Below are 21,257 nucleotides of genomic sequence, written 5' to 3' on the forward strand. Positions count from 1 at the left end.
TCAGTTTTAAAACAGTGTTAGCAGAGTCATGGAGCAAGCATGATGGAGACTTTTGTTTTGTGGCCCCTTCTATCACATTGTCAATGGTGAGAGCTATTTTTCCCCTCTCTGGAGACTGGAGATATTGCTTGAAAACCTAGAGAGATGGCAGAGTACTAGGGGCGTTGGGGGGACCCTGCCCTAAGCCCTCAGCATGGCCTTGTCCCACCCACAGGCTTCCCACCAAATGTGCAGCTTCCTGTGATGAACAGCAGACTCATGGCTGGGGCAGCTGGGTCTGTGCCAGCGGGCCGGCCCCAGCCCTTCTGCCAGAGCCCAGCGTGCCCAAGTGTAAGGGCCCCGCATGCTGTTGGGGCCCCGTGGAAGAGGCCGGCCACTCCGCTCTGCCATCCTCCACCCTTCTCCCCATGGGCATCCTCTACTCCTCATTCACTGCAGACTCGGGCACCTGGCTGACACTGCCCCACAGCCCAAAGCCCACTGTTATCCCCGGCAACTTCAACATCCACAGGATGACGCAGGACCCCTTGGCCTCCAACTCCCTGCACTGCGAGACATCTCTGTCGCTCACACCCGCATCCTGCCGCCATTTCCATCTCTGCCCTGTCTGTCTGCTACCCCATGTCCCCTCCTCCTCACTTGCCTGGTCTCCGGCCCCCCAACTGGCTCCACACAGCTGCAGGCTTCCAGACCCTGGACCAGATCATGCCGTTCTCCTTTGTGCGCCGTCCACACTGCCTCAGTGTGCTCTGGCGAAGCAGAAACCCTTTCCACGGCCTGCAAGGCTCCTGTGTAGTCCCCGTTACTTTCCCTGGTGGCCGCAGCTGTTCTCATCCTGAACAGGCCACACCCTCCCACGTGTCCCTCCCTCGTTCTAATAGGTAGTTAGCCCCAGGCACACACACCCGACCTGGACACGAGCACCCCACCATGGGCATCCCTTACCTCCATTTTGCCTGTCTGCTACCCCACCTGCAGCCCTGTTCCTGGGCTAACTGCAACCATTCCTCAGGGCCCAGAGAAACATCGCTTCCTCAGAGCAGCCTCCCAGCACGGGGATCCAGATGAGACCCAACCCCCTGCCCTGCTGTCTGTTCCGACAGCATCCTCTGCCTTCCTCTCTGCCACTCACCTGCAGCTTACAGGGCTTTGTGGACAGGCTTTGCTCCCCCGGGCCAGGGTTGCAGGCTCAGCACGGCCCGCTCTCAGCTGAGCGCTGGGAACACAGCAGCGCCATTGCTCTTTGTGCCATGAGTGAAATGTGAGGCTGGAGATCTTGAGAGCCCCTCCCCGATCAGAAGAGCCTAACATTCCTCACGAGAACTCTAACTTGGCCTGGCTAGGTACTGAGCACCTCCCAGGCCAGCTTCTGCCAGCCTCATTGTTGTGTGTGGTCCTCAGTCCCCGTCTGAGCGGTGGGAAGGGCAGACCACAAAGATTTCACCCATGAGGACCCCACACAGAGTGCTCAGTCACCCCAGGGTGTGGCTAGCCAGACCCAGCCCTGCCTGACGCCAGGCCAGTGTTCACTCAGCAGGGCTGAGCAAGCCCCATGGTTTCGGGCACCTTCTTCCTGCCTGACTCTGTGACATCACATGGCTATCCCAGCCAGGTAACGTGGGGGAAGAGGATCACTCTTCGGGGCCGGCGAGATGCCCACGCCCAGCCAGGAGTGAGGAAAGGCCGTTCAGGAGGAGGAAGTAGGCACAAGGGCAGGCTATGGACACAAGTGGGTGGGTGAGAGGTTCCAGAATGGACGTGGGGATGACGCAGGACGTCAGAGACCCATAGTGACATGATGTCAGCGGGTGATTCTGGGATGGGGACGTTGAGCCAAGGGCACCCCAAAAGAGCAGGTGCAGACCTTGGGGCTCTCGTCTCTGGGGTAGGAGGTACCCAGGTGAGCCCAAAGGGCAGCCTAGCCTCAGAACCACCAACAAAAAGGGGGAAGAATGGAAGCCCAGAGAGGAGTCCTAGGGGACAGTTTGGTTGCAGAAAAGAGATGAAAAAGAATGGCCAGGAGTGCTGGCCATCCTAGAAGCTAAGCCCAGAGTTTCAAAACGAAGGTGAGGTCCCGCCTGCAGGAGCTGGTCAGGGCGGGGCCTGAGAAGAGGGCACAAGTGCTGGAGGGAGCAGGTCACCGAGGGCAGGATTTCTCCTGCGACCTCACTGGGTCGCTGTGCACTGTGGACCCTCAGAGGGCAGGATCCTGTCTGACATTCTCTCTGCACCGAGCTCTGTGGCCTGTCTTGGTCTCACAGTCCAGAGTTTCTCTCTGGGCTCGGCCCAGGGCCACCACACTGCGGTGACCTAGCTAGGGTCATCCTCATAACTGACTTTGGACAGACCCCCTGGAGGATACCCACTCCCCAGACCCTGATCCTCATGGCATGACGTGGGCACAGCCCCCGTGAGCAGCTGAGGTCCCGAGAAAGACTCACCAGTGAGGACGCCTTGGTTCTGGCCCCAAGGGCTCCCAAGGAGGGTGGGGAGTTTGGGGCCCCAAGCAGGCCCTGTCTCAGTCCGTGTGACCTGAAGCAGGCTACAGTCTTCCTCTTATGGTGGCTTCCCACAGCTCTGTGTGATGACCGTCCAGTTCCCACGGCAGCCCTGGGCAGCGGCTGCACGCCCCGCCCCAGCTGCCTCCCCTCCCCTCCACATGCGGGCACAGCTCCCTACCCACCCGCCCAGCCCTCACTTCCAGAAGGAACAGCCTGGGGACTGTGTAGAGAAAGGAGCACTGGAACCAGGGTCGGGAATCCAGAGGGGACAGTTCTTACCTACTACCCTTATGAAATAAAATTCGTATTTTATGGCAAGACAAGAAAAATTTAAACATAAACAATTTTCTCTGCCCTTTGGCCTCCCCTCTCCCGCACTGTGCATCCGGCACCAGACCTCCCGTGGGCAGAAACACGTGCTCGGTCATAAAGAGCAACATTCTCCTAGCACAGGCCGGACAATTCCTTAAAAGATAACATTCCTTCTTGATCTTGTAAGGGGTCACATGGCGCTTAGATCTGGATTGCGTAAACTATTAATGACACGTCATTTAATGTACAGCCCTCTGTCTCAAAAGACTTATATAGCTGTGTCTTGACTTCTAACAGGCGGAACAGTTCTCAGAGCCTTCTGAGATGCTCTTCCCTGGTTATAATCCTCAAATTTGGCTCGAATAAAATTTTCCATTGCTTTCTTAGATCAACCAATTAATTTTTCATCAACACCCTGAGAGGTTTCACTGAATGCAAGTCACACCAGCATAGGACTGTTTTTCTCTGGGGCCCTAGGAGCAATGGGGGTTCTGGAAGCCCTGAGGAAGTAACCCCAGGATGGAGGGGTTACCGGGTAGTCGCTGAGACAAGGGCAGGTTAACCCCTGAAGGGCAGGTTAAGGGGTGGCATGGGGAGAGTGGTGCTAAGGAATGTTCTAGGCAGAAGCCCCAAGGAGGGCAAACTCCAGAAAGGAAAGAATTAACCTCTTTCCAAAAGGTTCCTGTCTCCCTTGGCAGCCAGCGTGTCCTGCAGGGCCCGTGGCAGAGCGGGCAAGTCCAGGAGGCCTGGTGGATCACGTGGCTTTTTCCCACCAGAAGTGTGACTTATGCCAATTATCTAAACCTTGGAGTTTCCATTTAACTTTTGTGGCAAAGATTAAAGAGGATAGAGTGCACAGAGTGATTAAAGAGGGATCTAGGCATAGAGACGCCCCAACCAGCGGAGGCTGCTATTATTTTATGTCCTTTGCGGAGCTCCCCATTACATTGTTCACTGGGGAGAAGCCGTGCAATAAACAGACTCCTTTTTATAGATCAGGTCTAGCAAAGACCGAATGAAGACCCGTGTTTGCTAAGTGGGGTTTTCACAGGTTGGAGCTCAGCATTCCCAGTCTGTGTAACAGCCACAGCTCAGACATTTGGCGGCGAGCGGTGTGTTTCCACAGGGCATTTGGGCCGGTGCCAGGGTGGGGCCTGAGAGCCACAGGAGGAGCCCAGAGCCCGGGGGCAGCGCGGGGTGTGTGCAGGTGTGGTACGGGGTGGGGCCTGGGGCCTGCATGCTGGTGCCACCACACCCACCCCCAAGCCGCCTGCTCTTCTGAGTGCGGCAGGGCCAAGTGTGCAGAGTCTCAGAGTGGAGGGAGGCCTGACCGGTACATCTTCATCTCCCTGACGAAAGGCACGCTGAGGTAAACCAGATGGCCTGGTGGAAAGCCTGGGTAAGTGCAGAGCGAGCGGAGGTGGAGGGTTCCCTCGTGGTGTTGGCCTAGAGAGAGGTCAGCTCGGGCAACCCTCTGTTTCCTGCCAGGGCAGGCACAGGACTGGGCTGCCCCCTGGGGAGGAAGACAAGGAGATACTGCCCCGGTCCCAGAGGCATTCATGGTGGCCAGGATGGGGACAGGGGAGATGGGCAGATAAAGAAACCTTGAAATGCACCTGGGGAAGCTGAGGAGCTGGGGGAGCCCAAAGGGAAGGGTCAGGCTGCTGGAAACAAGGGGCAGTCATTGTTGAGTCATATGTCCATGTGTGTGCATGTGCGTGCGTGTGTGTGTGTGTGTGTGTGTGTGTGCGGTGTATGCACATGCGTGTGTTTAGGGAGAATCAGGCAGATGTTTCCTTAAAGAGGGAACAGTATGTGTAAAGGTTCAGAAGACTGGGAAGCTTGGCTTTAAAGAGAAGTAAGCCTGAGGGTCCTGGATGGGAGGGTAGAGGGTCGGGGGAAACGCACCTAAAGAAGCAGGCAGGGCCGGGTGCTGCAGAGCTGTGCGTGGCAGGCTAAGGAGCCTGGGCTCCACCTTGAGAGCAGTGCGGAGCCATTGAAGGACCTTGAGCTGGAGAGTCACCTGATTGAATAGGCTGATGTTAGAGGACTCATCAACGTCTTCTCCTCAGGGGATGGGAGGACGACCTGGGCCACAGGGGCCTTCCACATTTGAAATCCATGAGTGAAATTTACAGAGTGACAGATGGCTGAGTTAAGGGGACAGCACATCCTGCCCCCAAGTCTCCCATGTCCAGTGAATGAACAGATTCTCAAGAGTGTTTCATCTGGGTTTGAGTCTGACGCTGTCTCATGCTAAGGAGTTGAAAACACAAAAGGGGGACGAAGATGAGGAGCAGGTGATGTCTCCTGGGCAGACAGCGCTGTGTGCTCCGCACACCTCCCTTCATTTCATCCCCAGGCAGCCCTGGGATATCAGGGCTGCTATTTCCACTTCACAGATGAGGTAACCAAGCCTCAGCCATATCTAGTAACTTGCACAGTCCCACAGCTAGCAGGTGGGGGTCTAGTGTGAACTGGGGTCTCTCTCTGTCCCTGCCCCCAGGCTCTCTGTGAGTCTTAGTGGGTGACCCGGGCTTATCCTAATTCAGGAAATCTCTTTGTCACAAACATCACAACCCAGATTCAGACATGCTGGGCCTGGACAGGTGGGACAGAGAGGAGAGCAGGGGCAAGGTGTGGCAGCCATCTGGCCCCAGCGAAACAGCCAGGAGAGGGCAAGGGCCAGGGAGGCCTCCAGCTTCATCCTGGCTGATGGGGAATGAGGCTTTGAGGAGGCAGACATGGCAGAGAGAGTCCAGTGCTGGGCACTTTCCAAAGTCAGCTGCTGCCCAAGGTGGCCTGACTTTGGGCCTTGCTCCCAGTGGGCCGGGGCAAAGGCCCATCCTTGGGGCCCACCCAGACAGGCAGGCAGAAGCCTCCTTGCAGGGAGGCTGGATGACAACCTGGCAGGATAACAGTGACATTTCTTGAGCACCTACTGTGCCCTGGACCTTCCTCTGTCGATATCTCACTTGAGCCTGTACACCTCTGCAGTACAATATAGATGCCAATATCCTTACCCACAGATGAAGAAACGGAGCCACAAGGAGACTAAGACGGTGCCCAAGGTTGCCACACTACGAAGTGTTGGAGTCTGGGTTAGACTCTGAGCAACCTGACGCCAGAGCTCAAACTCTATGGGGTTCGGCCACCCACAAGCCAAGGGCAGCCAAGGGGCGTGAAAGATCAGCTTGAGGGGGGCCCGTCTGTGCCTCTCTTGTGGAGATGAAGTTCTGCCTCCCAAGTTCTCCGGGGCAGCCCTGTGCTGGGGGAAGGTAAAGGTGTGGCAGCTCCCCTGAGACCTTCACAGACACGTAACAGAGTCACAAGCCAGGCTGAGTCACCTTTTCAGTGAAAATGTTCCTGTGTGGACTAGCCTGCCCTGTGCAAGACCCGGCAAGGGCCTAGGCAGACCCCTCCTCCAGCATGGGGTGGGGAGTGGGTAGATAGAACCACCCACCAGGGAGGGGTCTGATTTGTCTTTTTTCCCCCTAACACCTTAGCGTGGGAGGTAAGGCTGGGGCTCCCCAATGCAATGAAATCACAACCCCCAGGGCGTTAGTTACAAACATTGCCACTGGAGCCCAACCCCAGACCCGCTGAGTAGGCCACTCCATGGTGACTGGCACACGTGGCCTGGTCAGTCACTGCTGCACAGCCCCCTGAGTGCCAGTCTGGGGTAAGGGATGGGGGAGAGCCCCTCCTGAGTAGCCTCCAGAGCTTAGCACTGAGATCTGACATGACCCCATGCTCACAAACGACCTGCATTCCTGTGGGCAAGGTTTCCTTCAGCGAAGGGTACCGGGAAAACTCCATGTCTGGGAAAGGTTGAGTCATTGAGAGCACGGGGGCGGCAGACAGAGCTTAGTTTCTGAGTCAGGCTGTGGGTTAAATCCTGCACCACCATTTACTAGGTGCGTAACCTTGCGCACCTTGTGTAACCAGGCGCTCGAAGCCCAGGCTGTAAAATGGGGCATTCGTAGCTCCCTAGTGTGACTGGCCGAGACAGCAAGAAGAGCATTGCATCTAAAGCACCTAACGCCTCTGACACACAAGGCCTGGCGCGTAGGAGGTGCTCAAATCACTCACAGTAGTCACAGCTGCCCATGACTCCACAAAAAAGGGATGCAATAGATGCGTGCATGCAGCTGGCAGCATCTGGGACCACAAAGGCTCTCCGGATGAAGTTTGCACAGGGGATTACTTCTCGTCATTTCTTCTGTGAAACATGGTGCTAAGAAATAAAGTAGGGAAATCTGTCACCAGATATTTGAAATTCAAGCAAAGGATATGGAAAGACTTTTTACTCAAAAGAAATATCCTTACAGATATACCATGGATGGGAAGCTGCTCTGTATTTTCAGGATCTGACCAGGGCCAGGAAGGAAGGAAGAAAGGGAGGAAAAAATGATGGATGTGGTGATTGGATAGGTGGATGGCTGGCTGGCTGACTGGATGGCTGGATGGATGCATGGATGAGTGGATTGGTAGGTGGGTAGGTGGAAGAGTAGATGAGTGGATGAGGGGTGGATAGAAGGAGTAGGGAGGCAGCGTGTTCAGCTCCACTAAGCCTTTCCTTGCTTGATCGCGGTCCTTGTAGCTTTGAGCAGGGTTGTCCCTTCCTGCTGCCTGCCCTCAGATGGCACTGCCTGGGAGAGATGCAGCCTGATTCAGAGCCCACGCCCCAGGATGGGGCGGGGATGGGAGAGGTTTTGTGGCTCTGGCTGGCGCCAGCCTGTTAAAACAAGGGGCCGTTCTGCAGCCATTCTGCACAGGAGACAAGGCAGTCCCACAGAGCCCCAAGGGGAACCAGTCAGGCCACTGTCTCTGGGGGTACACTTCCCTACACAGCTAACGCCTCTGAGTGAATAGCCCCTGGGTCATCTGGCCTCACTGATCTCCTAGGAGATTCCATTGTTGTGCCCTGTCACCGCAATAAAACCATCACTGGACTCTGAAGGATTCTCCCTCTTCAGCGGCCCCCCAAACCCCTGCTGATCTTTTCTCAGGCCAGGCCCCCTACCCCAACTCTATCTCTCCAAATTTTTTGGTTGTTTTTATTTTTTTCCTTAAAGTCCATTGATCGTCACAAAAACCCAGGAAGTGCAAGTAAGGAGAAAACAAATGTCCAACTGAGGATCTAAGGACCCAGAGCTACAGAGGAGACGTGGCACGGGGCTGCTGGGTGTGTAGGAGCGGGTGGGGGTGTGGTCCCCACGGGGAAGCTGGCCGTGGGAGTCTCAGGAGACAGATGAGGCTCCCAACACCGAAGGCTGGAGTCCAGTCTCTAGAGCCTCTTCTTGCTGCCCCACAGTCAGCACAGAGGCTCTGGCAGTGGCCACAGTGCCATCCACCTTTGAGGTCTTTCCCTACACCGTCTGAGCCTTCCAGCCCCAGCTCCCCAGGGCTGGCACTGGGGCTGAGAGCTGGGATTACACCTCTTAGGGTGGCCGGGTGGCGCCGACCCAGTCCTCCTCAGGAGGCCCCTCCTTCCAGCCTGAGGGCCGAGCTGGCAGGACAGGCCTCCCCTTGGCCGAGGGGCTAATAGGCACGTGGGTCTTCTGCAGCCCTGACCTGAGAGGACCATATGGCAACCTAGTGCAAAGTGGACAAAGGTGCCCCTTCCTCAGCACGACCTGATGGAAACTAGCATGTCCAGAAGCTGCGGCCTCTCCTGGGCCTCCCCTCACCCTGGATGGATGGGCAGGGCCAGGACGGATGGAGGCTCAGCCGCTGGTCTGCAGGGGTCGAGCTGGTGCTCACCCTGCTGGGCTGGCTGCAAGGGACGCTGCCTTCCCCACATTCCTGCTTTGAGCAGGCGTGGCTTCTCTTGCAGATTGAACAGAAGGGTGTCTCGGTGAAGAGCAGTCGCCACTTCAACCCAGACCCCGACGCAGAGACCCTCTACAAAGCTATGAAGGGGATCGGTGAGTGGCCTTGACCCAGAAGCCCGTGACTCTCTGGGGCTCTGCCCACTCTGCTCAAGACCCCTCTGCTCACAGCCCTGGGAATGAGCGTCTCCCCATAATCCTCTGGCACCCAGAGAATCACACAGGGCCCACCTTCTCCAGAACAGGTCTACACAGACTCCCAAGACTGGAGAGGGGGGAGGGCAGTTGTGAGTAATGGGGGTGGGGAGGGGGAGGCCATCTGCTGTGTGTTCCTGCGAGTCCTTGTGCAAGAGACCTCCCCCCATTCAGTCTGCGCTTTCTCCCTCATAAAACGGCCCCGAGAGCTCTGAACCCTGCGTGTCACTGAATTTCGGATGGGACTATGTTGGGAGCTGTGCAGAGCTGACCGTCCTGTCTCCAGCGCCTGCTTTCCTGTGAGCAGGAAAGGGCTGGCCGGAGGCCCGCTGGGGTTTGGATAACCCGGCCCAGACAGCCCTCGTGCTGTCACGCAGGCAGGATTTACCCTCTAACCGGCTCTGACTGGTGAATTGGGGCATTAACAAAAACTGCCGTTCCCAGACAAGCTGAGAAATCATGTTCCGTCTTCTGCTCCCTGTGGAATCTTTATTATTATCTCCACTTCCCAAAGAAAAATGTGGACGCTTGGGGAGGTGAGGCTTCTACTCACCCAGCTGCTGGGCCAGGACTCAGATCCAGTTTTCTGGACCCTCTGTCCCCATCCTCCCCCATGGCCACCAGCACAAGGGAGGTCAGGGCAGGAGGTCCCACTGCCTGAGCTCCGGAGTTTCCAGCTGATGTCCAGAGCAGATCAGATAACCAGAGGGGCCTCAGATTCTATCGCTGTGAGGCTGGGCCTGGCTGCACCCCAACCTTGTGTGGACGGGGGGGACAGATGGATTTTCTGTCTTGTCTACACCACGAAAATCATCAGGTTTGGGAGTTTCCAGGTGGTGCGTCCCCACTGGTTGGCCACCAAGCAGCTGCCTTCCCTCCTCCCCAGCCCTCATCAGTCCCCCAGGGGCAATGAGGGTGCTCATACTGTGCCCCCTGCAGGGACCAACGAGCAGGCCATCATCGATGTGCTCACACAGAGAAGCAACGCACAGAGGCAGCAGATCGCCAAGTCCTTCATGGCTCAGTTTGGCAAGGTAAAGGGGGGCACTTGTGGTCGGGGGGCAGTAGGGACCACTGCTGCCAGAGACAGCCTTGCAGGCAGGGCCTTGCTGGATGAGGTCCAGCTGGTCTAGAGCCCAGCCCACTGGCAACATGGGGCATTTGGGACATACGCTAAAAACATGATGCATTGTTTCTCTGAAAATCAGATTTAACTCTGAAAACTTACTGATGGCTCCCCACAGCCCTGCTTGGTCCCGCCTTCTGATGTCTGGCCCCAACCTCCTTTCCCACCTTCTCTCTCACTTGCTCCTTTACAATTGCTCCACGGCCCCATCCCTGAGCTGTTTCCCTGCCTCTATGCTTTCCTTGTCCTATTCCCCAAGACTGGAAGGCCCTTCTCTTTCCCACACGCCAGAGATGCAGGCCGGGCTCTGCTCTGTGCTGTGCCGCAGGACTGTCTCCTCGTGTTGGAGCTGCTCTTCCCGTGCCCCTTCCCTCCTGCCACAGGCGAAATCCAAGGGCAGGGAGCACGCCGCCTGGACCCTTTGTCCCTCCTCCCGCCGCCAGGACAGAGCGAGGCATCGGCATCCTAGCTAAACACGGGAATAAATGCACACAGAGCCGTGGTGGCCAGAAGCCTCCATTAGCACACACCGGTAATGTGGACACTTGACCCAGGAAGATGAATGATGAAGCCCAAACACTCCATGGGAGAACCCAATGTGCTCTCCTAAAAACTAATTTCTCTCTCTTAACCTTCACAACGATGCGTTATTCTCTGCATTCGACGTCAGAAGAAACTCATGTTCTGAGAGGTGGAGGATGTTGCCCAGGATGCCAGAGCCTATAAGCAGCAAGGTTGGGATTTAAATCCAGGTCTGACAAGGCCCTTGGTCCTTCGCTGTGCTGTGAGGGGAGATCAGCTGGGTGTGGCCTTGTGGTTTCTTGCGAATATAAGTGCCCTTAGAAGGAGACACACGTGAGCTAGATTCCTTAATTCATTTCACTCATTCATTGAGTGTCTATGGGCTAAGTGACAGGGACTTGATGAGCTTAATGACAGACTTGTACTTCGGGCTCATGGTGTGCCCGGCGCTGCGCTGAGAGGGATTTCGACATCTCTCCACCAATCGCCTAAGCAATGGTATGAAGCAGGAGCACCAAGGTCTCTATTTCACAGAAGAGGGTAAGGATGCTTAGAGAGGCTGAGTTCCTGGCCCAAGAAGCCCCAGCCAGCACCAGCGTGTGGCAGAGCCCACGTGGAAATCCAGCCAGAGCCCCTGGGCCCAGCCAGCACCCGCTGCCTGCACTCCAGGGGACACAGCGCACAGAGCACCACCCTTCCCTGCTCCTGCCTTAGGATCTCATCGAGACGCTGAAGTCGGAGCTGAGCGCCGAGTTCGAGAGGCTCATCATAGCCCTCATGTACCCTCCATACAGATACGAAGCCAAGGAGCTGTACGACGCCATGAAGGTAACCAAGCAAGTGGGGGGGGGGGGCAGGAACACTTACAAGGACTGGGTGGGGGAACGATGCCCGGGACTGCCTTCCCCAGAAAGCCTGGCACAGGGAGCTCTGAGCTCCCCGCTTGAGCCACTGTTTGGAACGAGCCCAGCGAGCTTGCAGCCTGCTGCTCGTGAAATCATACAACATGTTTCGGGACTTGGTAGAGCGTAGGTTCTTCCATCTCAGCACGGAAAGAATTCAGTGAGTGGCAAAGTGATAGATAAGAAGTGATTTATTAGAATAGGACGCTTGTGGGGCTTACAAGTAGGTGGGCAAGAGGGTGCCACCCCAAGAACTTAGTGGGCTACAGGTTTTTTTGTTTGTTTTTTGTTTGTGTTTTGGTTTTTCGTTTTTATTTATTTTTGGCTGCATTGGGTCTTCGTTGCTGCACATGGGCTTTCTCTAGTTGTGGCGAGCGGGGGCTACTCTTCGTTGTGGTGCACGGGCTTCTCATTGCGGTGGCTTCTCTTGCTGCGGAGCACGGGCTCCAGGCACGTGGGCTTCATTAGTTGTGGCACGCAGGCTCAGTAGGTGTGGCTCACGGGCTTAGTTGCTCCACAGCGTGTGGGATCTTCCCGGACCAGGGCTCGAACCCACGTCCCCTGCACTGGCAGGCAGACTCTTAACCCACTGCGCCACCAGGGAAGCCCTACTGAAAGGAAGAGTGGGGAGGGGGAGAAGACCACCTTCTTCCTCGTTCTTGAGTAGACTTCACGCTTCTATCATCAGTTCCCTCCTCCATGTCGGGCAGGGGAGTTTTCTTGTCCCTTGTTTCTTGTTTCATGGTCAAACCGGGACTGTCGTGGTGCAATGGAAATGAGCAAAAAGGACGTGACGTATACTAAAATATGGTAAATCATCTCAGGTTTCAGTATAATGTCACCTTTTCCTTATATTTTTGTTTTTAGTGTGCACAGAGGAGCATGTTCTAGGAATCATTAACTTACTGAGTTCACTGGGCAGGATGTGGGTCTCGTTCCACCATTGTTTTATTGTTTGGGGGCCAAGCTTCTGTTGCACGGTTTTGTTGCTAAGCAAGCCTGCTTGGTTTTGTGGCTAAGCAAACCTGGTTTCTTGAGTGATCATTAACTTACAGGGGTTTCCCATACTTTTTTTCTCTACTGACAATGCCCTAGTGGGATTAACTATTTAATCACCTTCTTTGTCCCTTTACTCTGTCCCTATCACTCAGACTGCCACCAAACACAGACTGGCCTCCGCCATCATCTTGCCTTGATGGAGCCAAAATTCGTCCTTCTTAGGACATTGCTAGACCAGGTGTGCAGGAATTAGGAGCCAGCCTCTGCTGTCTCGTGCCTGGTCCCCCAATTTCCCATTACTTCCCACTGCTCCTTTTGCATTCGAAGATGATTAAGAAGGAGTCAGGACCAAGTAATAATAATCATCTCCATTGAGGGCACTTATAGGGCTTCCCTGGTGGCGCAGTGGCTGAGAGTCCGCCTGCCGATGCAGGGGACACGGGTTCGTGCCCCGGTCCGGGAAGATCCCACATGCCGCGGAGCGGCTGGGCCCGTGAGCCATGGCCGCTGAGCCTGCGCGTCCGGAGCCTGTGCTCTGCAACGGGAGAGGCCACAACAGTGAGAGGCCCGCATACCACAAAAAAAAAAAAAAAAAAAAAAAAAAAAGGGCACTTATAACTAATACCAACCTGCTGTATAAAAAAAATTAATTTAATTTAATTTAATTTAAAAAAGAAAGAAAGAAAGGGTACTTACTCCAAAAAAAAAAAAGAAAAAATTGAAAAGGGACTTCCTTGGTGGTCCAGTGGTTAAGACTCCATGCTCCCAATTCAGGGGGCATGGGTTTGATCCCTGGTTGGGGAACTAAGATCCCACATGCTGCACAGTGCAGGAAAAAAAAGAGAAACTGAAAGGGCGCTTACTGTGTGGACACGCCAGGCATTTTACATCTGTTATCTCCACCTTCGGGTGGGGTGGCTTATTATCCCTGTGTCCTGATGAGGACCCTCAGGCTCAGGGAGGTGGAGTGACCTGTTTGGGACCACCCAGCTATAGAGGGCTGAGCTGAGACACAGCTCTCCCATCACATCACTTGCCCACAAGTATCCACCACTGGAGACAAATGCACGTGACCTCCCCCAGTAACATCCTCCAGCAGAGGCCCCCCAGCAGAGCGCTAACTGGTTCGTCCTAGGACTCTTCCTTTTGCCTCTTGACAAAAGAGAGTGCGGACAGAGCAGGAGGGTGTGGACAGAGCTCTCCAGCAGGCAGAGGTTTTTATCCACAGGGCTTAGGAACCAGAGAGGGCGTCATCATCGAAATCCTGGCTTCTCGGACCAAGAACGAGCTGCAGGAGATAATGAAGGCATATGAGGAGGGTAAGGGGCCTGCTAAGAGGGAGGATGTGGCCCTGAGTTAAAGGCTAGCTTGGGAATGACCATGAGCTTTGGCAGCCTAGCGGCAAATAAGAGACAAGCCGTGTACTGGGCCACATTGGAAAGGATTCTTTCTGGGCTTTTCCACACACAGACGCTGAGCACCTTCTGTGTGCCAAATCCCGTGCCTGACAGTGAGATTGGATATGAGTCGGGATCCGTCTCTGAGCTCCCTAAGCGCATGGGCTGCTGCGGGGGAGGGCATGCACCCATTAAGTTCTCTGTCACTTGACAGTGTGGCAGCACTGCGGGCCGCTGGCTGTGTCAGCTGTGGGCGGGGCTGACACCTTCCTGGCCAGGCACAGGCTGACCCTGGGGACCATGCAGGGCCCCGTTGCAGTGGCGGGTGTGGAGCCCTAGCCAGCTCTCGTGGGCTGCGAGGCAAAGCCCATCCTCCACAATGTCTGCCTGGTGGGGAGTCCACCGGAAGTTCCTGGATTTGCCGAACCACGTGATGAAATAAGGCTCAATCAGCAGCCCCTGGCTCTCTGGCCTGGCCCATCTTTGTGCTTTGAGCTTGGCTGGCAACCCATGTTGCTTCCTAGGTCTGAACAACCACCAGCAGGGAGCCTCTGCCACTCAGACACCTGGACAGAGCAAACTCTCCCTGTGCCAAGGACTCATCTCTCCTGGAAGGCTTTAGTCAGGAAAAGGGTGAGAAATGGGGCGAGGAGGAGGGAAGCAGGTCTGAGCCTCATGGTCCTGATCCCCTGCAGACTATTGGTCCAGCCTGGAGGAAGACATCCAAGCAGACACCAGCGGCTACCTGGAGAGGATCCTGGTGTGCCTCCTGCAGGTATCACAGCCCAGGCTCCTGGGAGCCCCTTGTCTGGGGGATCCCCACCGATCCCCCCTCAGAGAGTGGCTCTTGGGCAAAGCTGCTGGGGTGGGGTGGGGGGCAAGGGTGTGGTACAGCCACTGGGGCCTGGGCTCACTGGGTACATCCCAGCGGGCTCGGAGTGTCCTCATGGCAGAGCCCCGGCACCTCTCCAGAAAGTAGGAGAGGGCCCGTCACTGAGCAGGTCCCTCCTACCAGGCCCCATGGCAGGCACGCGGCTCACTTTTGCTCACTGTGTCCCGCAGCTCCTTACGGGACATTCCTTATGACTCTCCCTTTACGGATGAGAGGCCAAGGCCTGGAGAGAATAACTGCCTGCCTTCCTACCTGGCTGTCCCCTCTGTCCCGGCTGCTCTGCTCAGCCAGCCTGCCTTACAGAGTCGCCTCTTCTGTTCCTAGGGCAGCAGAGATGACTTGTGTGGCTTCGTGGACCCAGGACTGGCCCTGCAAGATGCACAGGTAAGGCTACCCCTCAGCAGCTCTGCCCTGCAGGCCACCCTGAACCCCACCCTCTGCCATCTAGACTCCGGGGTGCTGAAGCCTAAAAGCCTCACCCAGCCCCTCTGCCCACGGGGGTTTTCTCTGATGCTAGGCTGGGCCCTGGCTCAGCTCGCTGCAGGCCTTTACCCTCTGGTGTCTGCAAAGGGAAGTGAGGGTGGAGGGGAGGAAGGAGATTGATTTGGGTGGGGTTCACTGAAGCTCTGCCCGGGCAGGAACAGCCTATGAACCCAGGGATGCTGGGCCTCTGAGGCCCAGCTGTGTGCATTGAGCTCTCTATAGGTCTGCCTGCTGGCAGAGCTCTTGAAGGCGCCCAGAGGCAGAGCAAAGCCCCAGAGGGGAGGCGGGACACTTCCTAGAGCAGCCCGGTATCGAGAAGAGAATTTAACCATGGGGATAGCAGGCTCCCAGTCAAAAAGATGATCGAGCAGAGGAGAATGCCAACCTGGCAGGGTGGATGGGGGGCTGTTCTTCACCCCCCTTGCTCGCCTTCACTGGTTGTCGTGGGTGTCCCAATGCCAGGATCTCTACGCAGCGGGTGAGAAGATTTGTGGGACTGATGAGATGAAATTCATCACCATCCTGTGCACGCGCAGTGCCACACACCTGATGAGAGGTACCGGGGAGGTAGGGAGGTCCTGGGGGACAGGGAGGCACCCTGGCTCTAGGTCCTCTCCCTTCACACTGAATACCCAGTGCGTGGCCTTGTCAAATCATGGAGCTGGGGAAAGAGCCAAGGAGCCCTGGACCCTTTCCCCAGCAGCCAAGTGGAGGTCAGGGGTGGTGCACTGACGTGCAGTCTCCTATTTGAGATGCGGGGGGGCGTCGCGCTGAGATGTGCGTGTCCCCTGAGAGAAGGCGTCTCTTCACAGTGTTTGAGGACTATGAGAAAATGGCCAGCAAGAGCATTGAGGACAGCATCAAGAGTGAGACCCACGGCTCACTGGAGGAGGCCATGCTCACAGTGGGTGAGAGACGGAGCTCCGCGCTTGGGCTTACGTGTGTCCGCTGGCCCTGGGGCTCAGAAGTGGGGCAGCACCAAAGGGCGAAGGGCCCAGGGTGCAACAGCAAGTGCTGGGTCCCTATGTTCACCTTCAAAGCCAACCTCCACACCAGCCGCCACTCTCAGCATGTACCCTTCACCCAGAACACTGGCGCTACTAGGGGAAGCCCTCGTGTCCTCAGTGTGCCAGAGATTGTTCTCTGTGCTGCCCACACAGTGCCCAGTGCCGTATGAGTGTGTCATCATGTATGTGCGTGTGCGTGAGTGTGTGCGTGTGAGTGTGTGCATGTGAGTGTGTGCACGTGTTGCATGAGTGTGTGTGCTTGCATATGTGTGCGAGTGAGACTGTATGCGTGTGTGCGGGCGCGAGTGGGTGTGTGTGAGTGTGTGCGTGCGTGAGTGTGCATGCATGTGCACGTCTAACTGTGTGAGTGTGTGAGTGTGAGTGTGTGCGAGTGTGTGCACGCGTGTGTGTGCACATGTGTGTGCGCGAGAGAGTGTGCACATGAGTGTGTGTGCGAGAGTTGTGCGTGTGTGTGTGTGCACACGTGCAGGATTGTGCGGGGCCCAGGGCCTGTGCTCACCCACAGCAGCCGCACAAGGAACATTCCGGCTCTGACTGAAGCCCTGAAGTCACCCAGCTGGACTTTAGCCAGGGGTTTGGTCCCTGCCGCAGTTGCTGATTGAAGAAATGATGATGTGTAGTTGGAATCCAAACTGAGTGATCGGTGGTCTGACACTAGGGGAACACTGAGAACCTTCCACGAAGCATGAGGTCAGATTCATGTAGGAGGACAGGTTGCAGAGCACATCCTGGGGTCCAGAGCCAAAGTTGACAGGGAGCGGAGTCATTGCAGAGTGAAGAACTGAGGCCCAGGGCAGAGGGACTTCCCTCCTCCCTCCCATGATGGAGCCAAGGTCACCTCCACACCAGGCTGTGCCCATTGTGTGCCGAGCAACCAAGCGAGCTGCACAGTATGTCCTGGTCCACGGGGGTAAACTGGGGCATCTGACTCTCCCAGCTGCCTTTGACTGCTGTGATAAATCCAATCTATGTCGGAGCATCTAAGCGTGCCTCCTGCTCCAGTCTCAGCTTCCAAAGGCAGCCCCTGGATCCGATTTAAACAACTCCTGAATAAAATCTACAGGCAGGGAAAAGCAAGGCTATGCCGGGCCCTGGTGTGCTGGGCACTTCCTGTTTGTTTATCCTTGAAGACTCATCACTCACTTTACACGTGAGGATGGTGCAAGGCAGGGAGATCAAGTCACTAGGCACCTGGTACCATCAAGCAGGGTTCAAACTCATGCCTACCTCCCTCAAAACCCTCGCTCTTTCTGCCACCTTGGATTAAAACACCAACCTCCCCACCCAGACACCAAGTCTCTGAAACAGCATCCCTGAAAGCGAGGATAGGGCCAGATGTCCTGGGTGCTTTCTCGCTCTGGGTCCAAAACCCATCTGTCACAGGAGAATTCAATCTGCAGGGGCCCTCTGAGAGGTGACATGTAAAGCAGGCACTCAGAGGCCAGTGGTCACCACAACGGTGGCTCCTCCGTGGAGCTGTGTGGCTAGGTTCTTGGTGAAGCTGTGTCTGGAATGTAAGAGCCCAGGGACTCCCTTGGTGGAGCTGTGCTCTGATGAGCCAGACCAGCCCTTTGGGTCCCAGTGCGTTTCACACCTCACCCTTTTGTCTGCCTACTCTCGGCCTTTGCACCTGTGCCCAGTGCCCTGGGCTTCCTTCCCTGCCCCACCCCTCCTGACACAAAGCCTCTCATTTTAGGACTAGGCAGAGCACAGATAAATAGGCCAAGACTTGCACAACACTAACCCTTAAGACCCAAAGCAAGACATAAATAAATAAACATGTATACGATGTCGCCTACAACCTCTGGTTGCTAACAGAACTTTCCTGTTTGCCAGTGAAATGCACCCGGAACCTCCACAGCTACTTTGCAGAGCGCCTCTACTATGCCATGAAGGTAACTGTTCTGTCTTCTGTGTGCCTGACCTTCAGTCCTACACGGCACAACTGCAAAGCCAAGGAGCTCAGAGCCACCACCCAAGTCTTCGACACTTGGGTCTCCTCTCATCCCAGCCTCTTGTGGACCAGAATGGTTTTAGTTCTCAAAGGGCAAACCAAGCTAGGGAAGGGAAGCCACAGCTCCTGAAGGCTGAATTTGAGTAGGTGCATTCAACAGGTGTTCATGGTACTGAACTCTCACCACAATCCTGTGAAACTTATGTAGTAATCTGCCCTCCCAGAGGGCGTGAAACCAAGGCTTGTGGTCAAGGTCACACAGTTAGTAGGTGGCAAAGTGTTGATTTGAGTCCAAGCCAGTGCAATTGTCTTTTTTATTCATGATTTTATTTATGCATCATTGCCCACGTGGCCTCCTTGACAAAGCACAGGTCAGGATTGCCAGGAGGTCAAGGCATCCTTTGAACGGGCATGTTTAAGAGGGAGATTGCCACACACAGCAGTTCAACAACCCTGCGTGTGCCAGGGTGCCCATCTGGGGTTGCCTGTTGTCCAAAAGGCGGCACTGGCCACTCAGATGTTCAAGACATTCCTATCAGGGGAGGCTCTGGTATCTGGAACCACAATGGAAGATAGATAGTGAAAATAATTCCTGGAGATTAAAGTCAGCCCACCTTCTCTGATTGATGGTTGCTAACATCACCTGAAGCAAGAACCCCAAGATCTCTGGCTACATCTGGCCAGGAAATGAGAGAGGGCATGGGATTCGCTTGGTCACGTGGCTCCCTCTGACATGAGAGTGATCAAGGATGAAAGTGAGTAGGAGGGTCCTGCACGTGAATTGGCCAGTGAAGCTGATTTCATGATGTGGCTACCCTAGGAAGAGGCCTTATTCCTGGAGCAGTCTAGAATCTGATGTAGCAAATCAAACACACACTGCCATCTGGGGCGTTTGGCGTCTAATAAGAGACAAACGAGCAGTGAGTGAGAAGAGATCAAGGGATCCCTTAGCCCATCCCTCAGCGCATCCCTCTCAGTGCTTCACTGCTAGAGCAGAGGCTCATTCCTGTACCTCCATCCCCTACGAAAGCCCCCTGAACCCAACATAGATTTGTCCATTATCACAGAGATGGACCAGGAAGGCAAGAAGTGATGGTTGACTGCTGTGTCTTATCCAGGGAGCTGGAACTCACGATGGGACCCTGATAAGAATCATCGTTTCGAGGAGTGAGATTGACTTAAATCTCATCAAGTGTCGGTTCAAGGAGATGTACGGCAAGACCCTGAGCAGCATGATCGTGGTGAGCCATGAGTTCCCATGTCTAACAGCAGTTTTAAACAGAGGCCTTACTGGGGAACCTGAGTGCTGTGACCAATGTCACGAGTCACACATGTCCGTCCCTCCTCAGTGGGTATCACACGCTTGCATTCATTGCTGTGTGCTAGGTACAGGGATCAGCAAGGAGGTCGGTGTCGCTAGTGGAGGCCCCTGTACGTTTCACCCAGAAAGTTAGCTTTGCATTTGAGTTACGGTTGCCCCTTTGAAAATGACACACCGAATCCTTGCAGAAGGATATCTGAAGAGTCAGTGAGAGTAAATAGTTTAGTAGGAGTCGAGGCGTAGCATTCAAATACAGATACAGGTAGTCCTGACAGTAAAAATGTAAGGACATAAATCATATGAGCTCCAGTGGGCTGCCTAACCTGATTCCAATTAGTGAACGTTCTAGAGCTGAGAAAACACAGTGATTATCACACTGCTATGACTTCAAGAGAAATAGCTCTTCTAGCCATTAATACCAAATGAGGCCTTGACAGCTTCAATAACAGAAGTCAAGTCATGAGAAATATATACCTAAGTCTTCATTGGCTATTAAGTCAAGCCTCTAGTTACTCTACAAGTGTCCGTTGTTCACTACACTTTCCAAGACACACATAGCTTACAATATGCTAAAAAGACACTTCTGCTTTAAGATGTTTCAGAATGGGGCGGTAGGTGGTAGGGGATTGGGGGTGGCAATAGAAACAGCCTGAAATGGAAAACAAAGGAAGACGGGTGACAGTGAGGGGCCTGTGGCATAGGAACCTGTAGAGGGATGTGCCAGGTCTCCCCCAGAGAAGCACAACTCCTAGTAATAAGAGCAGCTGCTCCTGATGGAGGTGACTCCAAGTCAAGCCAATGTCACAAACCAACCCCCCTTCTAATTCTCACGTTCCTCCTGTCCTCAGGAAGACACAAGCAGCGACTACAAGAATGCCCTGCTGAACCTGGTGGGCAGTGACCCCTGAAGGCTCAGAAGGACAAGAGCAAAGGCCAAGAAGGTGGAGCCACTGGGTCCTGCTTGCTCAACCTTGGCCATGGGTGGGGATGGGGGTTGGGGGAACCACAGCACAGCTTTCAGTCCTCTATCTCCCAGCTTCCAGTGCTTTCCAGCCAGTTTCCCTGACCCAGAAGTAAGGATCAGCCTGGGGCTCCTACTTCCACTGTCTTCCCAAGTCATTTTCAGGTGTGAGCACATTGCCAACCTTAGCATATATCTGATCTGACAAATACCTCAGCAGGAAGGGGTCGACAGGGGCTCGTGATGATTTCTTTCTCCCTACCCAGGAGCTTCCCAAGCCTGACTGATCACAGAGTCCCCTAGGCTCTCAGCCCACTCCCATCTACTAATCTGAGATCTGCAGAGAATAGACCAGACAATATGGAATTTTAATAAGTGTCTCAGCTGATATGCCTCTCTTTCAGGCAACCAGAGAAGGCCGTGAGAGCCTGTTTGTTTCTGACCACATGCTTGTGGACAGCTGAGAAAGGAACACATATATCCAGACCAAGTGGGCTATCACCAACATTCATTCACCAGCTTCATTTTAAAATACTAGGCTATACGTAGAAGAAAAATTCTCTCATCATCCTACCAACAGAGAAAGCTGAAAATTAATGGCCTGACACAAGGACACTGTGTTCTAAGAGGCTTGGGCTTCTCTAGTCCTTGACCAAATTAGTGCTCCTTCCTCCCATGATGCAAGCCTGGAGAATCTCTGATCCTCACCAAGTGGCAATAGGAACTGGTTTCAGGAGAAGCTGAGATACCTGTGTTGTGCTTTTCAGAACAATAAAGATTTGTACATTGGAACGTAAGTGTCTTTGGATTTTTAGAGGTGACCAAAGTAG

At 54.8% G+C, this 21,257-nt stretch overlaps 1 protein-coding gene across 20 annotated transcripts; it reads left to right on the forward strand.

Annotated features, from left to right (window-relative positions):
- Positions 1-4,057: 4,057 nt before the first annotated feature.
- Positions 4,058-21,219, forward strand: LOC137209092 (annexin A8). Of its 20 annotated transcripts, none has more exons than XM_067710269.1 (14): positions 4,065-4,212; positions 7,892-8,743; positions 9,796-9,876; positions 11,205-11,318; positions 12,544-12,629; positions 13,620-13,710; positions 14,484-14,563; positions 15,005-15,064; positions 15,626-15,719; positions 15,976-16,071; positions 18,028-18,086; positions 19,264-19,386; positions 20,315-20,407; positions 20,694-21,219. In XM_067710269.1, the coding sequence occupies exons 2-13, from the start codon at positions 8,512-8,514 to the stop codon at positions 20,372-20,374; spliced, it is 1,176 nt and encodes a 391-aa protein (XP_067566370.1). In that variant the 5' UTR covers positions 4,065-4,212; positions 7,892-8,511; the 3' UTR covers positions 20,375-20,407; positions 20,694-21,219. The 20 variants fall into 20 exon arrangements, with proteins under 20 accessions (XP_067566387.1, XP_067566377.1, XP_067566370.1 ...); XM_067710270.1 differs by having other exon boundaries at positions 20,832-21,219; XM_067710271.1 differs by having other exon boundaries at positions 20,966-21,219.
- The last annotated feature ends 38 nt before the right edge of the window (positions 21,220-21,257 follow it).

Source organism: Pseudorca crassidens, chromosome 16, assembly GCF_039906515.1.
Source record: "Pseudorca crassidens isolate mPseCra1 chromosome 16, mPseCra1.hap1, whole genome shotgun sequence".
NCBI lineage: Eukaryota > Metazoa > Chordata > Mammalia > Artiodactyla > Delphinidae > Pseudorca > Pseudorca crassidens.

What these genes read in the sequence shown, in the direction of transcription:
- LOC137209092 (XM_067710269.1), top strand. Translation starts at nt 8,512, where the DNA reads ATGGATGGGCAGGGCCAGGACGGATGGAGGCTCAGCCGCTGGTCTGCA. An exon ending in AATGAAGGCATATGAGGAGG is followed by an intron (nt 13,711 to 14,483) that starts GTAAGGGGCCTG and finishes GATCCCCTGCAG; the next exon opens with ACTATTGGTCCAGCCTGGAG. An exon ending in TGGCCCTGCAAGATGCACAG is followed by an intron (nt 15,065 to 15,625) that starts GTAAGGCTACCC and finishes TCCCAATGCCAG; the next exon opens with GATCTCTACGCAGCGGGTGA.